We start from the raw sequence: 22572 nt of genomic DNA, 5'->3' as shown, positions 1-22572 counted from the left end.
ATATATATATATATATATATATATATATATATATACTAATATTAGCTTTATTGAATAGATAATGGCCAAAAAACTATTGAATGTATTACCCATGATACTTCTCAAGAGAATTTTACATGAAGTGTTTATGAAAAGCATAATAACACAAATAATAATCATAATAATAATTGTATACATTAACAAAATTTTATGAAAATGCATTAATTTATCATCAGTTTATTTTAGTATATGCTCTGGTGATAAAATTATGTTTTAAAAGATGATAGCTAATACATGAAGATATTATTTCAAATGTTTTGAAAATAAAATTTAATAGTGGAAGTATTAAGGATAATTTTTTATGCCCAAGATGATAAAGGATAAAATAAAAGATATTAAACAATAATAACAAATAAAAAGATTGCACTTATGGAATAAATACATAATGTTCAAATGAATACATCTAAACAAAAGTACATCGTATTGTCATAAGACTTCTATATATATATATATATATATATATATAGAATAAATTCTTTTGATGCAATAAGAATTTATTAAATTTATTTGGTTCAAGATGTTGTTTTCAGACATTCATTCAGTGAATAATCAAATCTCACGGCAAGCAACAAAATCAAAAAAAGGAAAAAAAGGCAGAAAGGATCCGAGGCAGTGAATACTCCCAAAACAAATACATCCCAAATTTCTTTCACACCAACTAACCTCACACACCTTTAGTGGTGCACGCCGTTAATATTCTCCCTCTTTATTATTATTATTGTTATTCTTCATCTCAGTTCACTGTTTCAGGAGACCATACAAACCAAACATCCATCTCACAATCTCTTCTTCCACACTCACACACACACACACTGACACACACCATCCATCGCAACACAAGCACACACACACTGACACACAGACAAACAGAGGAAAGACTGATGCACAGGAGGAGGCCCGAAAGTGGAGAAGCAACGAAGCCGAATGAGCGGTGTGCAGGGATGCGAGGATGCGGGGGTGCGGCGATGCGGGACGGAAGAGCAGGAGTAGGAGCAGGAAGAAGAAAAAGAAGGGGAAGGGGACGAATGCGGGATGAAGAGAAGTTGGTGATGATGCTAGATGATGTTAGATGATGATCCCCCGTGCTCCACCTTCTCTTCTACCACCTTTTTCTCCATGCACGGCGCAGTTCGCGACGAGGGCGAGGTGACGAGGGGGGCGTATGCGGGGGATGCGGACATGCAGGCAGGCAAGCAAGCAAGATTGCAGTCAGTCAGTCAGTCCGTCATTCAGGCAGGCAGTGACTGAGGGAGGAGGACCCAGCTTTCATTTTCCACTATAGAAGGAGAAGGAGGAGGAGGGCCCACCGCTATCTGCGCCCATCGCCCAACTCTCTCTCGCTCCTGAAGCGTAGACTCACAGCCTAGGCTCGCTCACAGTAACGTTCCAGGCTATCTGTCCGTCCATCGTCCAGGGTTCGCGACAATTTCTCGCCATTCATAGTCGTCGCCATCTGAATACCCACCCCCCCCCCCAAGATTAGCGTTTTTTTCTTGCCGTCTCAATCTTAATATATACCGTGCCGAATTGGAGCTTTGTTCCATGTTCCGGAGCTTCATCCTCCTGCAGAGCATCCTGAACTGGGTTGTCAGCCGAGTGATTAGGCTTTGCCGATATGATTGGTTCCGGGAGTGCGCGTAGGTCTCCTCGACGAGCAGAAGATTCGACTAGGGATGGAATGATAGGGATTAGTAAACCTACAGCCGCGCGAGCTCCTACCCACCACCGATTGAGCGCACATGGGTCCGAGTCCAGTGGCTGGAGTCTCCCAGGAGTCGATGGAATCGCTGAAGATGTGCCACCGAAGCAGCGATGAACTGGAACACCGGCGTCGGTCTCGCAGATTCCTTCACCTCTTCTGGGATCCATTCATCTGGTGAGCTGGGCAGCAAGACGGTGATCGTGAGTCAAAATGCCAAAGAGTGCAAATGTTGCCTAGTTAATAATTAACGGGAATTGTGTGCGAGGAGATTGAATCGGGGTTGCGAGCGCGTGCCTCGCCAAAGCCGCTTTCTGCGATTGGTGGGGCGGGGGGAGGGGACTGCGTGCTATGTCTGGTAACGTCACGCTCAACCTCGTATGTACGTGCTCATCTCCAGCAACGAACTATCTCTTTCATCTGCCAGCCTTGCTCCCTGTCAGCCAGTTTCTCTAGGGTTCGTTACCCTCGTCTTCACTCTGGTACTTCTCGCTGCCCTCCTCCTCCTCCGCGGTGAAACTCTCACCCTGTCGGTATCGTTTTTGCACCCTCGCTTATTCGTCGTCTCTGTTTAGACTCCCTTCGGTCACTTATTGCATCTCCTGGGAGGGTTCGGGGGGACTGAAGTGGCTGGACGATTGTTGAAAAGCGCCGTGATTAAAGTTATTTCCTTCTAGTGATAGGGACATGTGAGGTTGTTTTCTTGAAGCATGGAAGCTGGAAGTTAGAGAGCCTTTGTTGTGAATTCCGGTTTTATCTCTGAAAGGAGTAGCTTTAGCACGTATGTGTGTGTATGTATGTATGTGCATATATATATATATATATATATATATATCTATATATATGTGTGTGTGTGTGTGTGTGTTTGTTCGCGAGTGTTGCGTGTCCAGAGTCTAATAACCAGTGAACATTTGTGATTTGATCTTCAGTCTTGGTGCTGTAGTATTGACGAGCAGTTTGTTCGAGTTTTAACTGGTCTGACTTGTATTTGTCTATGCGTTGATGTTGCTTCTTGCTTCCAATGTTTCTGAGTGGATCCCTACCACCAGGTTGTTGTGGTTGTGACGGTGGAGCCATCTCGGAACGAATTCCAGAATCTTCATCTCCGTCAATTATTCCCTTACGTGGTCTCTTCTCATGCCAACTGTCTTACATCTGTCAGTAGCACGTCTTTTCTGGATTATTCGGCGAAATTCTTCATTGAGAGAAACCTTCGTGTGGGTATTCACAAGGTGTTTACCTTGTGTATGACGAAACAAACAGAAGGGGCGCTTTGTCTAGTCTTTCAGGAAGATTCACTTTAGAAGATCGGACTCTCTCGTATCAGTTTGAGTTGTTTATTCCGTGATGCATCGCATACATGGTGAAGCAGGCACGATCTCTTCTTGCTCTCTTTCCGCTCTCTTCTCTGTAGCTATTGCTACCGCATCAACAGCAGCGCCAAGATTCCGTTGAAATCTCTCGGTATGGAAGCAAGTGCTACGTGAGAATCGATAAAGCTGAGCTAGCCTGGTAGAAGTCTTCGCAAAGTGTGTGCTCTTTCTTATTCAGGAGCAGCACTTCTTTTAAGCTTAACGAAGATTCTGTTTTATTCATTTTGATACTTCGCTAATTTTAGTGCGGCGGTCAAGGAGATGCGATGATCTTAGAAAAGGAATGGAAGTGGATTTGGCTTGTGGGCATCCCTGGCAGTAGTCTGTGTGGTCTATCCTATTTCGCCAGCGGGTTATGAAATCGATCAGGATTGTTCCTCTTCCAGTATACAAAATGCTTATTTTCAATGTAGACAACGTTGTGGGGTTAAAATTGAAAGCAAGATCCTACCGACTTCATTCGTTAATTTTCTAACATTCTCAGCCTGGGTGGTCTTTGCAGATTTTGGGAAGAGTTTAATATATAACATATGCGAGGATATTGAGGCGATGGCGAACCATAGAATCATGGAAGAGGGCCGGAGTTTAACTGCATACGAATCTGAAGGAGACATTATGGAAGCTGGATGTGTTTAGGTTATATCATTGTTTGCCATGAGTTTGTGGAATATTTTGGGCTGAGTGTTAGGAAGATGTAGACCTTCAGGGAGCTTGATTAAACAATAAAGCTTTTTGTAGGGGCCAGCACGATTCGAAAGAGATTCGAAACAATCTTTCAAGATGGGGATCATTGGGGCAATTTTGAAGAATCCCGAGGACTTGCACCATCTGTTAAAGCTGAAGATGGCTTCAGCGGCAGCAAATAGGGCTATTCCTTCGGACCCCAATTTGGCTTTTTGCTATCAAATGCTAAGACGGGTCTCTGGAAGCTTTTCCATTGTTATATTGCAGCTGGAGCCTGGGCTTCGCAACGCTGTAAGTGCCTACACCCCACCTGCCTTCACTCGTGTTGTTTCAGATGGTAAGATGATTCCATTGGAAACCAATTGAACTAAACGTTTGGAGTGATTCAGATTGTTTAGCATCAACCTCTCATCGCGATGTATTTCAGGGTTTATGCTTGAAAGAAATATCTTCATGGTTGCTTGACGAATCGTAGCTCTCGCTAAATTGCATGGTCTCTTCCAGTGCGCTCTATTCCTCTTTTAGAAAGCGGTAAACCATTTTATATCGCCTTTATAAAAATAACTGTTTTTGTGCAGGTATGCGTGTTTTATTTGGTTTTGCGAGGCCTCCAAGCTGTTGGTGGGTTTTATGTTTCTTTAGACTTTGTTAGTTAAATTCGTAGATACACAAATTGATTAAACATAATGACAAACCTGAAGTATACTCTGCTGGCGCCTTTATTGGATGCACCTATGATTCAGGGAGCACACCATGATTTTGACTCGAGGATTTAAAATTTTAAGACGGCCTTACAATTCATTGCCTGCAGAAGGCAGCCTGCCTTCAAGTATTATTGTATAGCTTTGCAGGAGCGCAGAAAATGAACTGTGAAATGTACAATCACCCTCTATATATGACATAGTGGTGATCAAACCAGTCTCTAAAATGCTGTTTTTTTGGGTTTAAGTCGACAAAGTTTCAACAACTATTCTGATTGTTGGAAACTGGGGATTGTTGTGCAGAAGACGATTTGACAATACCTTATGATTTGAAAGTTGAACTTCTGAGAAACCTTCATAAGAAGATCTTTGATCGCGATTTTCATTTTCCTTGTGAGTGCGGGACTTCTTCATAGAGCATTGTAGCTAATACAATTGTTTGTTTGTGATTAATCTTGTGGGCATTTGATGTACTACGATCTTAACGAACTGCCACTGGTTTGGTCATATATTTGTAATTCTTGATTGCTCGAGTAACATGTTCACACGATCAGTTTTTACCATGATATCTTCTTCATGGGTAACAGTAGTTTCGCCTATTGCACAAGCTAAAAGCATGTGATTAGGTGTATTGTGGAACGTTAGCTGTCAATCTAATCTTCTTATTATGTGGTCACCTTTGAGAGTAGGTGGAAATAACGACTACAAGCTTTTGATGGATAAGTTTTACTTGGTGATTCTCGCCTTCTTGGGGCTGACAACCGGGTGCGTGCTTCTTTTTCAGTCGTATTTGCGGAGATTTTTATTTATTTATTTGTTTTTTGCTCTTTTTTCACTGGTTTGGTGAGGAATTTCTTGTCCCTGCAGATATCAGGAAGTGATCACTGAGATTACTGAGCGAATGGGCGAGGGCATGGTGAAGTATTTGAACACCGAGGTGCACTTCCGATTGACACGGGTTCCTTGCGGAGATTAAAAGATTTTTTTTTCATTAATGTTGAGATAACACTAGCAGTGGATGACACTAGCAGCGTCAAGCTTAGGTGGATTGTGTTGCTCACATGAAGAGAAATCCCGTGAATTGCTTTATTAAGGTGCTCACGTTTGGCATTTTATTTGCTCAGATTATTTCTCGTGAGGATTACAACGAATACTGTCACTTCAGTGCCGGGCTCATGGGTTTGGGTCTCACCCGCATTTTTTACACTGCTGGAATGGAGCAGTTTACTCCTGATTATCTTTCAAATGCAATGGGCTTGTTTTTGCAGGTACGGTTTTGCTCTAGTTGTTTTATTTATTCACTTATTTAATTCTTTGTGGATTCAAATCTTTCTCGCGGAGTAGAGGGCTCTATTCAGTGCTTGTACATTTCCAAGCTTTTCTTCACTTGTGTCTGGCTCGTTAAACCGCACTTGTCTTCTCTCAGAAAACAAATGTGATTAGAGATTACCTGGAAAACATCAACGCCCAACCCACATCGCGCTTACGCTGGCCAAAAGAAGTGTGGTCGAAGTATGCTGACAAGCCTGAGGTATTGCTTGGCTTAACAGTTTATGATTTACCTGCAGCACTTACTTCTTCGTGCGTTTCTGTGGCTTTTCATACTGGTTTGATGTGCTCTTCGACGATGTCTTCTTTCGCTTGGACTCATCAGCAGATTCGGTTCTACAGGCCTTCATGGATGAAACGAACTACAAGCAAGGTTTACACTGTCTGAACGAGATGGTGACTGATGCTCTCTCACATGGCTTAGATTGTCTACATTACATGGCAGCTTTGCAGGACCAACCAAATCTTCGATTCTGTGCCACTTTTCAGGTTCATCCTTTGCATGAGTTATCACTATTCTGTCAAAAAATGTCTTGGTGTATCCAATTTTGCTTTATTTTTAGGATGGTTTGTGCTGTGGTTGTGGCTGTGGTTCTACCCAGAGTTGATTTCGCTGGAAAATAATATCGTGCTTCCCACTTTCCAACAATGTTGTGACTTGCAGATTACTGCGCTAGGAACTCTGGCCATGTGTTATAACAACGTGGAAGTTTTCAGGGGATCTGTGAGAATGAGAAGAGGTAATTCGATCGCTCTTGTTTCAAAGGATCACTAGCAATCTGTGCAATAGTTCAGGATGAAATCAACTTGGTGTTACATCATTATTACCATCTTATTCGTAACCGACCTATCTAAACAATTTTATGCTTTTCTCATCCCGGCTATGTGCTGTTGCAGGTTTGACAGCCAAAATCCTAGATGTGAAGAACATGGTCGATGTTTATGGCGCGTTTTACGACTTCACCCGCCTAATTGCTGCCAAGGTTTTCATCTTCAAGCTCCTTATATTTGGTGTACTCATTTCGTATTTAAATGCTGATTATACATAATCTGGACCTGGTCATACACCGGCCAAAGTCATTTCGCAGAAAAATCATGTTACATACGCTGTCCGTATTTGTCAAATAGCTGCTTTTCATTTAGCTAGAGTTGTGTCCATAACGAAATACAACGTAACTGCTTAACATCGGTTTACCGGTCTGCTAAGTTTCTGCATGGTTTGCTAACCTTAACACCTTTTGTGGTGCTAGATTGACAAGACAGACCCTTCTGCTGTCACAACTCACAAGTTTGTAGATGATATCCGTTCAATCTGCAGATTTGAAATCAAAAACAGGCAAGCCTTCATGATCAGATCTTCCAATTTCAGTGCAGATTGTGCCTTTTAGTACTGTTTTGAGCAATGTCTCGTAGAGTTGTGCAACAATGAGCACCCTTCACAGCTCTGCTGGGAGACGCTGTTGAAATCCAGATGGATTCATAACAATCCTTGGTTTAGTTTCTGGAACTGAAGATGTGGTAGGTGCCCTGACACAGGCGGGCTTTCACGATAGAGAGTAAATTCGGACACGAAACCTTCCTGGTATGCTGCTCCCCTAAAACCTAACCATATTGAAGTGCAGAAGCTTGATTACATACAAATTCATAAGGAAACAATCTAATCAACAAAATCCATACATTCTGATATTTTGCTTACTCTGAGTGCTGACCTCATGCATCTATCCCGCACCACAGGTTGTGGCGTTGTTTGTTATACTGGTGATTATGCTTCTGATCGTGACGAAGCAGTAGAAAGAACAGCTGAACGTATTACGAAGTACTGCAGAGCCCCTGGAGCTATAAAGTGAAGGGGATTGGCCAGATACCCACCCATGGGTATAATAGCTCCGTGCTTTTTTTTTCTGCCTTCCGATTATAAGGCATTTGAAAACTGGCTTTTTCAAAGAGTAGTTTCCGTTATGTTTTCTCTACCAGACTGGCAGCTAACTGACGAGCTGGATGGCTTTCTCTTCAACAGTTGCGCAACTGGGGTGGCTATTGATTGAGCTCCATGCAAACCTGCTGCCCTTCAGCAGCTAATCTCAGGCTTGACTCCATGGTTCTAGTGGATGTCTTCTACTGGGGCATATTTTTTTTCTTCTCCCTGCTCACTGTACAGTAAGGGCAGATTCGCAAGCGATGTTTTTTTGGCTTCTCAAATCGGTGAAGCAATGCTACCAACATCGGTTCATGTGGACTATTGAATATGGGTGTTAGAGATGCTAGTTGTTCTTCAGCTTTCAGGAGTCACTTTTTTTTGCAAGGCTCCAGGTCTCACGTAAATAGATGGAGAATTAGTCGCCTACTGAGAGCTTACTTCGTAAGTTTCCATGCGAGCCATGAACATAATTTCAGCCGTGTTAACTATCGTGAAGTGTTTTTTTCCATTTTAAATGGTAATCCTGTTCTTCTTTCTTTTAATATTTTATTATTATTTTGCCCTTCTGTCACGGTTCCTGTTTTTTTGCAAGCCTCCAGGTTACATCTTTGAGGGTAACTTATTCAAGCCATGTATTTGATCTCACTGTGTATAATTTCAACCTAAGTCTTGTCTTGGTTAAATCACGCTCCGGCACCTGTCGTAGATCTGGACCTACGAACAGAGTTTGGATACCTCCAAATTTTTTAACGTACTTGCTTAATCTGGTAATGTAATAGTTATGAGAATAATATAAGAGAAGGGTATTGTTAAGAGAAGTTGCAATATCTCAAAAAAATATAGAATGGTTTAATAAATCAATGCTCGACATAAAACCAGAGTTGGCACATCATCTAGGTTTGAATCTAGGACCTTCTGAGGATTAAAAATTGTCCTTATCATGCAAAAGTGCACCTTTTGTACGTTTTCTAAAATATTTATTTATTCAACAAACTCCTCTCCAACTTGTCTCCAAGTTTTAGAAAAATTGATGGACAAAATTAGGGAAGTAAAATCCTTTGCATAGATGTAATCTATCTATGTAATATATCATTGGAGAGTAATATTGGATGAGTAATAAGCAAGAAGCTTAGAGAGAATATTGGATGAGTAATAAGCAAGAGGCTAAACCTCTTGTTTAGATTTGATAATCTAATAATAAGTATTATTAACAAATTGAATCTACAAAGCATAATTGATACAATCATGTTTAAAAATAAAATAAAATATTATTTGAAACCAATAATTAACTTATATTCAATAACATTTAATAGTTAAGCATTATTTAATAGAAATAACAATATTCAACTCCACATCTTCACATTATAGAAATAGATATAACAACTATAAACAAAAAGTGAGTATAATCGTAAAGGCAATTAGATTCTTTAAATATAGTTCTTATTTATTTATTCTTAAAAGAACTAATCACAAAAATTTATTTTACTTATTTTGATTTGATTTTATTTCTCAAACCATATAATATCTTGATCAATATATGTACTTTTATGGTTAAATATCTAGTTTGAATCCAATAAAAAAAGATATTCTATAAAAAATATATATAATTATAATTCCAACTTGGATGACTTCCGAAAGATATCTTAGAATAGCTTAAAAGTACTTTCTTTAGTTTTTTTAAAGTTTAAGAAACCTACTTAGAAAATATAATAATTCAAAACAATATAATCTTAGATGTTTTTTAAAATAATTATAGAAAGTAAATTCTTAATTCTTAAATCGAATTTAGATATGTAAAACTAATAATTATCATTTCTAAATTAGTTATTTTTTCATGCGATAAATTGTGTATTATCACCACATATTGTATTAAAATCTGTAATGCCTTAAAAGTTACTAAAAATCATAAATTACATTCTACTTGTAAGTAATTTAACATTGAATCAAATAAGAGTTTAATTTAATTTAATTTATAATTTTATTTTAAATAATCTTGTATTTAGAAATAATAAAAAATATTTATTTAGTGTGATAAAAATTTAGTCTAAAGGTTTTAGTTTATTGATATGTTTGTTATGTTAAATGCATCAATTGCTTTAAATAGTTGTCTATGATTGTAAAGCCATTTTGTGAAGAAATGACTTTTTAGCCTCTAATAGCAAATAGTTTTTCTTATCTTATTGTTAGTATTGTACTTCCAAATTGACTTTATTATATACATGAAAAAAAGCCATAATTGTTTTTTTCATTATGGGTCCTTTTATTTGCTTTTATTTATCTATCTTTATTCTATAACATCCTACTTATTTGTATATACAATTTTCATGTACAACTTCTATAATTAAGTGTTAATATTGACAATCTTTCTACCAACATTATTGATACAATTAGCATACCAAGCATAACCATGTTTTTTTTTATAAAAACTAAAAAACATAATTTTAGACTATTTCTATAATTTAAGTCTCAATTTTTATTAACTTATTTTATGCTTATAAAAAAACTTTTAATATTAAATAAAAATTGATGTAATAATTTTTCTAATTAGCTTCTAGATATTTATTTTAATTTTTAGTACAGCAACAATCTCTAAATTTAAATATTTATCTTCATCTTTCTTTAATTTTTTTTGACTTCACTTACATAATTAGACAAAAAAAATAATATCAACAGAAAAAAATAGCAATAGTTAAATATTTTTATATTTAATATTTTTGATACAGGCTAGAAACATCACAAATTAAACCAATCTAAAACTTTATAGAAAACATTTTAGAAAACTTTGATGAATGACAGTATATTAGCCAAAAAATTAGATTAAATATCATCCAAAGAAACAAAGTTGATATTCTTTACAAAAAACATTTAGTGACTTGTTAATAAAAAAAATACCTATAAGTTTTTTAGATCTTGTATGATTTAATTAAATTTAATGTACTCCATATATCAAATATTTTTAAACAATAGTTATGTTAGTTCATCCAAGCTAGACTATTCTATTTACAATATTTTGGATTTTAGACAATCTAATAATATTGAATCCAATTTTTTTTTTTTTTTTTTTCTTTTTTCTTTCTCATAAAGACAAATTCTTTATAGATCATAGAAATTGTTTAAAATTGAATACTATTACCAAAAAATATGACAATTGAATTTTATAGAATTGGTAAAACTCTTAAAGCCTTATTTAATATACAATGTTATTTTTTAGTCCTTATGATTGTAAACTAACAAATTTTAGTATTTAGAAAACTTATTATTATGATCTTCAAATATATATATATATATATATATATAACTTATCACTTATAGATTATAATCAATATCTTATAGAAAAAAATTTATAAGAAATTTTAAAGTTATCTTAAAAAGAAATTATTACTATTATTTTTTAATTTTTAGATGATTAATATCAATTAATTAAGATTTTCATGAGTTGTCTATATTTTATAAAAAACTATTGTAAAACTGAAAAAATTAATCAAAAAATAAAAGTTTTAAAAATGATGCATTATTAATATAATTTGACATTATTAAATCTTTCAATGGAATATTTTGATGGTTTTCATTCAAGGCAATACAAGATCTTAGATTTGTTCAATCATTCATTTCTAATGTGGAGCTATTATTTTGAAGACCATTTGACATAGTCTATTTTAATAATATTATCCTGGTATGATTTTTATCTAATAAATATTATCACATCTATTGTTGAACAATATGCTTATATTTTAAGCTAGTTCTATATGCTAATAAATATTATAGGATATCAATACCTCAAAATAATCTTATCAAATTATATACCACATCTTTTGGTACAAATGAAAAATTTCAAAAAATAAATTCTTTCTTACTAAATTTTTAAATTTTTTTGTATTTAATTTTGTAAATTATTTGATTTGATTTCTTTATACATAATTATGGTTAATGACATTATAAGATATTTTTAAATATATATTTTTAATTTTTCAATAAATGAAAAACTTACAACATAAAAAAATTTAATCTAATAATTTAATTTAAAAAAATACATTCTTACGAACTAAGTATCGCTATGTTCTGCAAAGGTATGATAGTTGAATATTTATTAAGAGTATTATAGAAGTGGCTTGGAAATTATTGATTGAATGTATTTATTTAAAAACCTTGCTGCTATGTGATTTGTAAAGAATAATATTTTTTATAAAATAATATCTCTTTCATAAATCCTTTTTATTTCTTTATCAAATTACAACCATATTAGTAAGAGTTGTTGTGAATATTAAAGCATAATATTAATGTTTCTATCAAAACAAATCCGAAAGTATTTGAAAAAAGATTTTAATTTATAAAATAAAATATCAACAAAGAATAGCCTAAATATCTCTTTTAGAATCAATATTAATATTCATCTAATTATTTATATATACATAATTATATATATAGAAAAAACACACACACAATATACCTTGACTATCATTGCCCCCTACTGATTGAGCCAATGGGATTTTTCGACGCTACATACAACGTAGGCTGCTCCATTTTTTTATTATATATATATATATATATATAGATATATACACACACATATGCATACTAAATCAAATGTACACTGATTAGAAACTTCCAAAGATTTATTTTTGCAAGCACTGGGTTCAAAACTGAAACCAAATTCAATTTCAAAAAAAATAGGCAAGTGTAAGGATTAGAAACTTTGCAGGTCTACTCCGTCAGTTGGATTTGTGTGCAGATTTCATTTGCTCCTTCGAAGCTCATGGGGAAGAAAAAACACATCATTCTACAACTGAGCCGAGTTGATAGATAAGTTAGTCCATCACAGTGTAGTGAACGTGAAGAAGCGGACAACTCTTCTCTTGCAGTTCATGCGTTTGTTGCCTGGTCCCTTAACCAACATCTTTTCCCGTTGTTTCGTCATGTTAGGATGGCAGTGAAGTAAATAAAGCAAGTGGTGGGGAGAGAATCATACCCTTCTTTGTTGTTGTTTTTGTGTCAGTAAATTAACCGCTGTGATGCATCCATCGGTGGTGTTATATGTCCTGATGATGTGGGTCCAATGATACTTTTTCTTCACTACACCGGCTACTGATGCATGAATGGAATTGTGCCTTACCGATGTGTGAGAAAGGCTCTGACTTCGAACAGTGTTGTTAACTAAGGGTTGCATGGTCTGTGGACATCTAAGGCCCTGACGTCATGGTTAAGTTAATCATGCGTTCAATAATATATTCAAATCTACACACACGAATATAGATAGAAAGACAGACAGCCAGACCGACGGACAGAGCGATGCTTGTCAGTACCGAATTCGAGCTTTATACATTATCAGTGTGGGCACGAAGAATATGAGCATTTTGCTGTTGAACTGGACCTAGTTTCCTGTGTTTTATTCCTGCATCGATAGATGAATCGGAGGTCATGAGCGTTCCTATTCTCGATATCCTCCCCTCACATCCTTGATGTCATCGAACATAAGAAGTATGCCTCGCGTGTCGGATCCATGAAATCATTCATGAGTTTCTCTGGACCGGACAAAACTTCTCAGCGCTCATGACGTCTCCGTGGCGGCAGTAAAAGCATAACCACTGCATCTAGTGGATTCGAAAGCCTATCCATGGAAGGGCTCACAGACAAACAGATGCAATGGCTCCGTCAATCTACACCTCACTTCAAGGGACTGTCTGTGTCAGAAAGCATGGATCCGGCAGGTCAGATTGTGCTTTGACCCCGTTTCAACAATTGTCGTTTTCTTTTGAGCCTATTCATGGTCCCACTGACGCCGTCGCTGCATTGAAAACAGACCTAATCAATGCATCTCCATGGTGAGGGCGAGATATGTTCCTCAGACCACAAGTTGCGAAAAGAAAAGGATGAAACGAGTATACTTCGATGCCAGTATGCGAACTGTCACTAACTGGCAGCGAGGGGTGCCAAGCCGTGAAGTCACCGCAGTGTCAATCTTAACGCAGCTTTTCGATTGTTGCTTGAAATGTAGACACGATTTTCTTATTCTCTCTCTCTCTCTGTCTCTCTCATATATGTATATATATATATATATATATATATATACACACACACACACATACACATTGCAATACGAAAATATGTATTTAATGATGTGTATAGGCATTTTGTACAAATTACTCTTTACCAAAAATGATGTTGTAATTAAAACATGAATGTTTAGATGGTACAAGTTAATTCTTTCAATTAAAAAAAATTGAAGAACGAAATTCAATAATTTTGTATACTTCATATACAAAATTCACAAATTTAATTATTTTATTTTTTTCTTCTGGTCTCTATTAAAATGAGAAAAAAAAATTGTCCATAATTTTCAATATCCAACCTAATATGACCAAGAAAACATCGGTGTTTACAAAAACCATTAATATATAAACATACAAACATCAATACATGAAATTCTTCATAAAGCAGTAGGGACCGACGTCCACACTCCACCAACAAACAACACCACCCACAAATTCCTTGTATGAAACTACAATGGCTTCTGTTCCCAAGCACCCAACGGTTCCATAGTTTATTCCCTTACATTCTTTCCAAACTTACATTTACTTCCGAACAATTGTCGCAGCAACAAGTATCCGTTAAGCTCAAAGAGCAGCACCTGAGTCCAAATCCAAGCATGTACAGAGTAGAATTGATGTGCAGTTTCCATAGACCACAGAAGGAGAAGGCCAAAGTGGGGAGAGTATCTACAGGACAACTGCTCATTGTGAGCTGCAATGGTGGCCCATGTCGTGTTTATTTTATTTCATTTATTTATTTATAGTTTTTTTAATCGTCTTTCTTGCTTTCATTCTCTTTTTATTCTTTCTTCCCGTTGTCTAGGCTTTCTAGCCTGTGAAGAGTTGCATCAAGCGACGATTTCGCACCAGGGTCGCGAGCCCCACTCCAAAACGCGGGCGATGGTGGAGGGACCTGAAGGGTCAATCATGCAGCGGAAGCAGCTGGCCCGTCTCTGCACAGATGGGGATGAGCAACAAGGAGAAGGTGCTAAATTCCCTACACACCCTCCTCACCGTCTCCGATCCCTCACCAACTCCAATATACCGTCTCCTGTCTTGCTCTGGCGTGCCCCCACGTCCCCCATCGCCACTCTCATCATTTACCATCTTTGACATCATGATGAGACCAGTCGGGAAAATCAGTCTTAGTTTTTGATTTCGACGTGGGTCCCGACACTCGCAATGTCTGATCGAGGGGTTGGTATTTCGAGGACTTGAGCTTTCGCTAGTACCTGAAACGGTGTCTTATCAAGCGAGTACGATCCTCTTGGAGAAGAAATCCATGACAGCGAGTACTTAGTGCGGTCTAGTGTAACGCTGGCTGTTTGGAGGACAGGAATTCCGGAAGTCGACCTGGCCTCAGTACGGCGACGATAAAAGTGAAAGATTATTCTGTGATCATATGTACGAGATGTTGTGATCCTCAGTGTCATTGATATAAGTTGGCAAGAGGAGGATTCGTCGGGTCGTTTCAACCAAGACATATGTATCTGTGGAACCTTTGTCGAACATCTTCGAGACACGGCAACAAATAATGATCTGGTATTGGAGTGCAACAATCAGAAGCCCTCGCGGAGTGAATCTGTAAAATGTGATTCAGCTGTCCTTGTTCATCAGGTGCATGAGATTGGCCCATATCTGATTAGCTGATCAAAACTTCGCCAGCTTGCAATTCCGTTTCCACAATTTTGTTTGCAATTCTGCGCACATCAAAGAATTGAGAATTTGAAGTTTTGGTGTACATTGCCCCCACTGGCCGAGTGTGGATTGCGCGCTTAAGCGCCATCCATTTTAGGGGCTAGTTGATCCGGCAGGTGATTTGTTACACACTCCTTAGCGGATTTCGACTTCCATGACCACCGTCCTGCTGTCTTAATCAATCAACATCCTTTGTGGGATCTAGGTTAGCGCGCAATTTGGCACCGTAACCCGGCTTTCGGTTCATCCAGCATCGCCAGTTCTGCTTACCAAAAATGGCCCACTTGGAGCTCTCATTCTGTGCCGAGGTTCAACCAAGCAACCCCGGCGGCTTACCTATTTAAAGTTTGAGAATAGGTCGAGGGTGTTACACCCCCCCCCCCCCCCCCCCCCCCCCCCCCATGCCTCTAATCATTCGCTTTACCTGATAAAACTCTTACACGAGCTCCAGCTATCCTGAGGGAAACTTCGGAGGGAACCAGCTTCTAGATGGTTCGATTAGTCTTTCGCCCCTATACCCAAGTCTGACGAACGATTTGCACGTCAGTATCGATACGAGTCTCCACCAGGCATAGTTCACTATCTTTCGGGTCCCAACAGGTATACTCACACTCAAACCCACACAGAAGATCACGGTCGGTCGATGGTGCATCCTTTTGAGGAGGGTCCCACCTGCTTGACCCAGAAGGAAGACAGAGGGAAGACTAAGGAAGTCCCAGAAGGAAGACTGAGAAGGAAGACTGAGAAGGAAGACTATGGAAGACCCAGAAGGACCCAGAAGGAAGAAAAAGCTGAGATAGTGATGATCAAATCATCATCGTCGTTTGTGATTGCATTTCAAGAAATTGGGGAGGACGTGTCTACATCATCTGAAGTCTCTGGATTGCCTTGACACTGATTGTGTTAAGCGCAATAGCGGGTACCCCTTCGGTGGGATTCACTGCAGGAATAAGGCTTAGATTTAATCCTAAAATCCGAACTGGAAATTGAGAACATTTCTAGAAACCTTTCTAGAAAGCGTTTTCTGCACACTTATGGTATGAGCGCTTTGAATCTCCTCGTTATGGACCGAAAAAAGTGTTAAAAGCTCCAAACAAGTAGGACACACGCGGAAACTGTATGTTAAGCTTGAAACTCGGATGAGCAAAGTGCAACACAGACAGCCTGCTTGAACATGTATGCATGGGGCATATCCCTTCATATCCTAATTCCCCAGCCTGCTGTATCTGCTACTAGTGTATAGACAGTGAGACGAATCAGTGAGAGAGAGAGAGAACATCTTCGACACAAGACTGATATCAAGTAACTGTAGCTTTTCACTGTCTCCAGGTGAGTCGAAAGACTGGTCTGGGGACTTTGAAGTGTTTGACGCAAAAATTGAAATCTCAGAATTCCTCAATAGTCTCAAAAGAACGAACACCGTTTCTCTAAGTATTGCAGCTATGAGAGGATCACCGAAGGCAATTCCTCCGAGGTTCAAATTTGTTACCTTCTTCGTAGCGCTCAGCCTACATTTTGCAGCAGTAACGGCGAATCTCAGGGCTGACCACGAAAGCATTCAGATACAAAGCCATCGCGCTTTTGTTGGCCGAGATGGTAAGAATTTCGTGCTCGATGGCCACCCGTTATATGTCAACGGGTGGAATTCTTATTGGCTCATGTCGCAGGCAGTGGAGGAGAGCACGAGATCACGGGTGACCAACATCTTCAAGCACGGAGCTGCGTTAGGCATGACAGTATGCCGCTCGTGGGCTTTCAACGATGCTGCTTACGATGCGTTGCAGGAGACTGTCGGCGTTTACTCGGAGCAAGCATTCAAGGTGCTCAAAATGAAGTTTCATGTTTCCATCACCTATCCTCAAATTGTCGAGGAATCTTCAGCTTTCAGATTCAACTAGTAAACTAACGTTGAGGTTGGTCATTGCAGGCTCTAGACTTTGTTGTTATGGAGGCGGGCCGCTATGGAGTGCGGTTGTTACTGACCCTGGTGAATAATCTTCCAGACTATGGGGGTAAGACCTGCTACGTACAGTGGGCGAGGGACGCTGGCATAGTACTGGACGGTGATACCGATGACCACTTCTTCTCGCATCCCATCCTCCGCAACTATTATAAGGCTCATGTCAAGGTATTCTGGACAGTCTCACAAACTAATTTAACGTAATTGTGTTCGTTGTAAGTGCGCTTGGATTGCGATCGATTTTTGAAATTGTGTTTGTTGACAGACCGTTCTAACGAGGGTGAATAGCTTCACAAATGTGGAGTACCGCAACGACCCTACCATTTTCGGTTGGGAACTCATAAATGAACCTCGATGTGCACAAGAATCCTCAAGCGGTGCTTTTCAGGTATGTCAATATGTTTATGCAGATTACATGTGGATGTTTTGATAGTGGCCTCAGAATTGGGGTGTAGATCGCATTTGCGCATCCCAGTCAAACTAGTTTACGATCTGTCTAAGCTTGCTTCTGCGCAGGCATGGATTGAAGAAATGGCTGCGTATGTGAAGTCTCTGGATAGCAAGCACCTGTTAACGATAGGGCTGGAGGGCTTCTACAAGAAGAGTGGCAAAGGAACCTCTACGGTGAACCCGCATTACATGCCTGGCTCAGGGACGGACTTTATAGAAAACCATGAAGTAGATGGAATCGACTTTGCAACAGTGCACGCCTACCCCGATCTCTGGTACCACCTCCACCACAGTATTCTCAGCAAGGAGGAGCCGTTCATTTCTAGATGAGTAACTGAGTGTTCTTTCTGTGTGTTGATTTCTTTGGAATTTTGTAGGATGCCGTGGGAGGATCATTCCGAGAAACAGAAGTTTTTTGACGCGTGGGTGGACGCGCACATCAAAGACGCCGACGAAATTCTGCAAATGCCAGTTCTCTTCTCTGAGTTCGGGCTGCTCAACTCGCAGGAACGACTTGCCATGTACACATCCATGTATGACAGGATCTACGAGTCGGCGAAATACCGTGGGGCTGGCGGTGGCGCTCTCGCGTGGCAGCTTCTCGACGAGGAAATGGCGAACGTCTGGGACGACGGATTCGCGATCTTCCCAGGCCAAGACCTCCCTATGATTCATCTCATCAAACTGCAATCGTGCCGCTCGAAGTTGCTACCCTCGTCGTCCGACGAATGCCTCGACGGCGATCAGTCCTCGTCCCTCTGACGCGCCATGTTGATGCTCTTGACGCCGACTCCCAACTTCTAGGGGATGCCAAAGAATTAATAGAATAAGCCCACGTGTATAGATTCGATACATTAAGAATAAATGTATATATGTATATCTTTAAGAAAATCCTTATTGCACTAAAGAAAAAAAAGTTTTATTTTTTACTAAATTAGATAATGAGTTCCAACTTGTTTATAAAGAATAATCAAATAAAATAAATAAAGCATACTACAATTGTTTCAACACATTTCTCACAACATACCTTAATGTGTAGTATTTCATATATAAAACACATTAGAGGGGATAATCCAATGGCATGAACTGAAGGAGACAAATTTGATCTTTGATTGGTTGCATCCTTTAATATTTTCATCAAAAGTGAAGTAAAAGTTGAGTTATGCAATGATCTAAAGGGCCTTAATAGAATCAAGTTTACAGATTTATAGGGCCTTAACAAAATCAGGTTTATAGATTCACAGGGCCTCAACAACACATATGATTCACTACTACCTCAAAAAAAGATATCACATTGGTTTTCAACTTAATTATCATTGATTTCACCAAAAGCTTTGATGAAAACAACAAAGCAAAAGTTTTCTTTGAAAATATGATTGAATGATGTATTATCTATAAATATTATTATTGGATCTATTGATATTTTTTTGCATATAGAGGTCTTCCTTTAATAGGTAAATCATAGAAATCCTTAAAATTTTTAATACTCTGGATTCCATGTTTGGTCATTAATTGAAATAGTCTTGTTTGGAGACAAATGAAAGATGTCTAAAGCGAGCATGCTAGAATGAGTGGTAAGGTTCTTTCATGCACTTTGAGAAAAAACTACAGATGAATATGGGGCTTTGTCAAAATATTTTGTATCTATGTCACAGGTCAAAATCTTGGAAAAAGAGGCTGATGCTATTGCTAGAAATGATAACACTCTCCATCTTTGTTTTCAACCAAATTCAAAGACCTATTGTTATATTTTTTATTATTGATTCAAAACCATTCTTGAATGATCCTTTGCAAAATTGTTTGGAATCAATTCTAGAACCAATTCCAAAGTTGCATCTTCAAATTAGTTTCTTTGGCCAAAAATTATATAGTATCTTAAGTTGATTTTGTTTTATTTCATTTATTTCAATTATTGTGTGTACTTGCATTGAACTTTATGGAACCATAGTGTTATACTCAAATAACTTTCTTCTATGTCACAATTATTAAGAAGCTCAAGTATACAAATGTCAATAGCCAATGAGCTATTGGAGCAACAAGCTGTCATCAAGGAGTGAGTAGAACAACTTGAGCTATGTGAAATGAGTCATATCTTGCTCTCCTCTCACTTGAAAGATGCTTTGTTTGAACATGTAGTCTCAATTCTAAACAACATATTTAAAGTAACAGCTACACAAGTTCAACTAGTTTATTATTTAAGCTTTTACCACATCTAATTGTTTTATGTCCAAACCCTTGAGGGCCACTTCAATTACTGGCGCAACAAATATTTTGTAATAAAAAAAGAATTAATAGATACAAACTGTTTCAAAATAATATATTTCCACTTTCAATTGGATTTTTAAAAGAAAAAATATCATACAGCTCAATGATTGATTTACACTACTTTGTCTTCATTCTTTATGTATTTATTTTATTCAATTAATCAGTAAGAGGACAATACTTTCTGTAAAAGGTGCAAAGAGTGTTTTTATCGTCTAAGTTCCTTTAAGTACAACATCACTTTAAAACATTAAAAAATTATACATTATTGCCGCACTAATTACCATTTTTTGGAAAATTAACTTATTTCCAAAAAGAAAACAACTAACAAATTAAGACTGTATATATCACTTTAGCAAAGTGAAAAACTAGAAAACTAGTTCCTGATTAAAGTGATCCTGTACTTACATTAAGGGCGGCCACACCTCAGCGACCGAAGGAATAAAAGCGTTCCGACGCATTCGCTTGGACGCTGAGAGAGAGGAGCTACGACACAGCCACATTGGAAACATGCACTGGTCTTATGTTCGACTTTGAATGAAACCGTTATGGCTGAGAGCATTAGATCTTGAGTGTACCCTCTCGTTTTCCAAGTTTCAACCAACTGACACGCGTCTGCGTGCTAAATCACCAAACCTCAAAATCCTGCTGCAAGTACGCTGAACTAGGTTTCCAATAAGATCATGTTCGAAACACGCACGCATGCACTCATACTCTGGTCGCATTTTGTTCTCAGAAGATTCTCCTTGTCATATTCTCCGACAGAAGAGAATCACGGAGAACTTCTTCATTTTCTTTTCATTTTGCAACGCTGCCTTCTTCATATAGTCCGAAAACGCCGGACATTGAGTACATTGAACTGCCGTTAGTATACTGAATCAATCACAAGCACTAAGAAACGCAGTTGCGTCATCTCCGTCAGAGCTTCGGAGCATGAATCGAGTGCACACCTTTGCGTTACATTTTCATACACCCGATCCATGATCAATTAGCGCAGATCGGGAACCAGCATCGCGACAATGTCATGTGGTATAGCCTGAACGACAATACAGAAACAAGAATCCACACTCTTAACACTTTTTTCCATTACCTGGATAACGCTCTCGCGGCAGTGACACAGTGAGAAGGATAAGGATCGTCGTCATGCAAACATTTCCTGAAATGAAATAAAGAAGAGGCGTTGAAAAGCAGAGATTCCGAAGCGCAGTGATGGAAGAGTGACAGCCACCATGTTGCTGCTTTGCGCCATCGGAAAGAGCTTTGGCAGTAAGCAAGGAGGATGGATGGATGATATTCTCACTTCTCACACGCGGCGTTCCCTTCGATTCCCTGGGTTTGGCCACTGAACAGGGGCCAGCTAGGGGTTGAGGTGATGAGTGTGACATGGAATCTTAGCTGGACTGCCAGCAAGGCATTGATCGTGATGGATGTTGGAAAAGAATCCATGTGCTGGAAGCAGGATGAATTCATCTGCACCATTTTGGTTGCTGTATTTTTTTTTTTTTTTTTTTTTTTAAATATTTCATTCTACCAATTAAAAATCATTATTTTGATTTTTTTATTTAATTAATAAATAATAAGTTTATTACCTAGTTTTAGTCATAAAATAAAATATTAAACTATATATAATAAAAATATTTATTTTTAAAATTAATAAAAAATAAATTTAAATATAAAATATTATGATTTAATTATATAAAATTATTTTTTTGAAAATATATAAAAAAGAATATGATATTTTAGTTTAATTTTATACTTAATTTTTAGTTGAATCATTGTAAATAATAGAACATAAACATGAGTCTAAATTGTTAATAATGAATAATAAATATTGTGACAATATTGAAATTTTTCCAAACATCCAAATTTTTTTATTTTCTTTTATCTAATAAAATATTCATTATTTATTATTAAAAATTTAGAAATGAGAGTAGATTTGGAACTATTGTAGATCTTTGTCAGCTTGTTGATATTCTTAGAGATTCTTTTTGTGTATTACCAATGTCAACTATAGAAATACTATTAATATGACTATGAAAGAAGTCAATAATGAGGTCAAATGTCTATGCTATAAAATTATATAATTAAAAAAAATAGGCAAATTAATCTTAAAAATGAATTCAAAAAGCTTTACTACTACAATAATGAAGGAGGCAAAGATTAATGTGTTAAAGGAGTTTAATAGAACTAAATCAAAATCTCAAGGATTTCTACAATAAGTCAAGCTTTATATAATATTATATTATTTTTAATATTAAAACTGATATAATTAATTAATATTATATAATATTTATTTTAAAAAAAGTAACATCATCAATTTTTTTTAAAATATCTATAATATCAAAGATAATTAGTATTTTAAAAAAATTATATCAAAAAAATATATTAAATTGATTAAAAAATCACATAATATTAGTTATATAATATCAAAAT

The 22572-nt window shown here is 37.4% G+C and overlaps 2 protein-coding genes, 1 long non-coding RNA gene and 1 pseudogene across 19 annotated transcripts; 2 read left to right on the top strand and 2 right to left on the bottom strand.

Moving 5' to 3' along the window:
• Positions 1–1367: 1367 nt before the first annotated feature.
• On the top strand, positions 1368–8309 carry LOC112282546 (squalene synthase 1). Of its 16 annotated transcripts, none has more exons than XR_012217555.2 (15): positions 1550–2220; positions 3614–4086; positions 4374–4416; positions 4800–4889; positions 5186–5261; positions 5364–5433; positions 5621–5764; positions 5923–6027; positions 6168–6314; positions 6490–6565; positions 6723–6808; positions 7076–7161; positions 7362–7407; positions 7560–7700; positions 7843–8309. XR_012217555.2 is itself a non-coding variant. In XM_024520262.3 (15 exons), the coding sequence occupies exons 3-15, from the start codon at positions 3892–3894 to the stop codon at positions 7614–7616; spliced, it is 1221 nt and encodes a 406-aa protein (XP_024376030.1). In that variant the 5' UTR covers positions 1937–2220; positions 3614–3747; positions 3850–3891; the 3' UTR covers positions 7617–8309. The 16 variants fall into 16 exon arrangements, 14 of the variants coding, with proteins under 14 accessions (XP_024376022.1, XP_090106843.1, XP_024376030.1 ...); XM_024520262.3 differs by having other exon boundaries at positions 1937–2220; positions 3614–3747; positions 3850–4086; positions 7560–8309; XM_090250719.1 differs by having other exon boundaries at positions 2153–2271; positions 3614–3747; positions 3850–4086; positions 7560–8309.
• A 7114-nt stretch (positions 8310–15423) lies between these two features.
• On the bottom strand, positions 15424–16191 carry LOC149989316 (25S ribosomal RNA; annotated as a pseudogene; the record flags this gene model as incomplete).
• A 253-nt stretch (positions 16192–16444) lies between these two features.
• LOC112282288 (mannan endo-1,4-beta-mannosidase 2) lies at positions 16445–18885 on the top strand. Of its 2 annotated transcripts, XM_090250715.1 has the most exons (6): positions 16445–17063; positions 17135–17287; positions 17395–17595; positions 17693–17815; positions 17944–18152; positions 18255–18885. In XM_090250715.1, exons 1-6 carry the CDS (start codon positions 17061–17063, stop codon positions 18637–18639), a joined length of 1074 nt encoding a protein of 357 aa, XP_090106841.1. In that variant the 5' UTR covers positions 16445–17060; the 3' UTR covers positions 18640–18885. The 2 variants fall into 2 exon arrangements, with proteins under 2 accessions (XP_090106841.1, XP_024375487.1); XM_024519719.2 differs by having other exon boundaries at positions 16595–17287.
• A 1605-nt stretch (positions 18886–20490) lies between these two features.
• On the bottom strand, positions 20491–21405 carry LOC149989315 (uncharacterized). The gene is made up of 2 exons (XR_016503175.1): positions 21230–21405; positions 20491–20957 (listed from the first exon to the last, which is right to left on the bottom strand). It is a non-coding gene; the product is annotated as an uncharacterized LOC149989315 (long non-coding RNA).
• Between the last annotated feature and the right edge of the window lie 1167 nt (positions 21406–22572).

The sequence above is a fragment of the Physcomitrium patens genome, chromosome 5 (assembly GCF_059467195.1).
Source record: "Physcomitrium patens ecotype Gransden chromosome 5, ASM5946719v1, whole genome shotgun sequence".
NCBI lineage: Eukaryota > Viridiplantae > Streptophyta > Bryopsida > Funariales > Funariaceae > Physcomitrium > Physcomitrium patens.
The sequence above is the reverse complement of the archived record's forward strand: the minus strand, read 5'-3'. Positions and strand labels throughout refer to the sequence as shown.

What these genes read in the sequence shown, in the direction of transcription:
- LOC112282546 (XM_024520254.3), top strand. Translation starts at nt 3,892, where the DNA reads ATGGGGATCATTGGGGCAATTTTGAAGAATCCCGAGGACTTGCACCAT. An exon ending in AGCCTGGGCTTCGCAACGCT is followed by an intron (nt 4,087 to 4,373) that starts GTAAGTGCCTAC and finishes GTTTTTGTGCAG; the next exon opens with GTATGCGTGTTTTATTTGGT. An exon ending in CAATGGGCTTGTTTTTGCAG is followed by an intron (nt 5,765 to 5,922) that starts GTACGGTTTTGC and finishes GTCTTCTCTCAG; the next exon opens with AAAACAAATGTGATTAGAGA.
- LOC112282288 (XM_024519719.2), top strand. Translation starts at nt 16,910, where the DNA reads ATGAGAGGATCACCGAAGGCAATTCCTCCGAGGTTCAAATTTGTTACC. An exon ending in ATTATAAGGCTCATGTCAAG is followed by an intron (nt 17,596 to 17,692) that starts GTATTCTGGACA and finishes GTTTGTTGACAG; the next exon opens with ACCGTTCTAACGAGGGTGAA. An exon ending in CCTCAAGCGGTGCTTTTCAG is followed by an intron (nt 17,816 to 17,943) that starts GTATGTCAATAT and finishes GCTTCTGCGCAG; the next exon opens with GCATGGATTGAAGAAATGGC.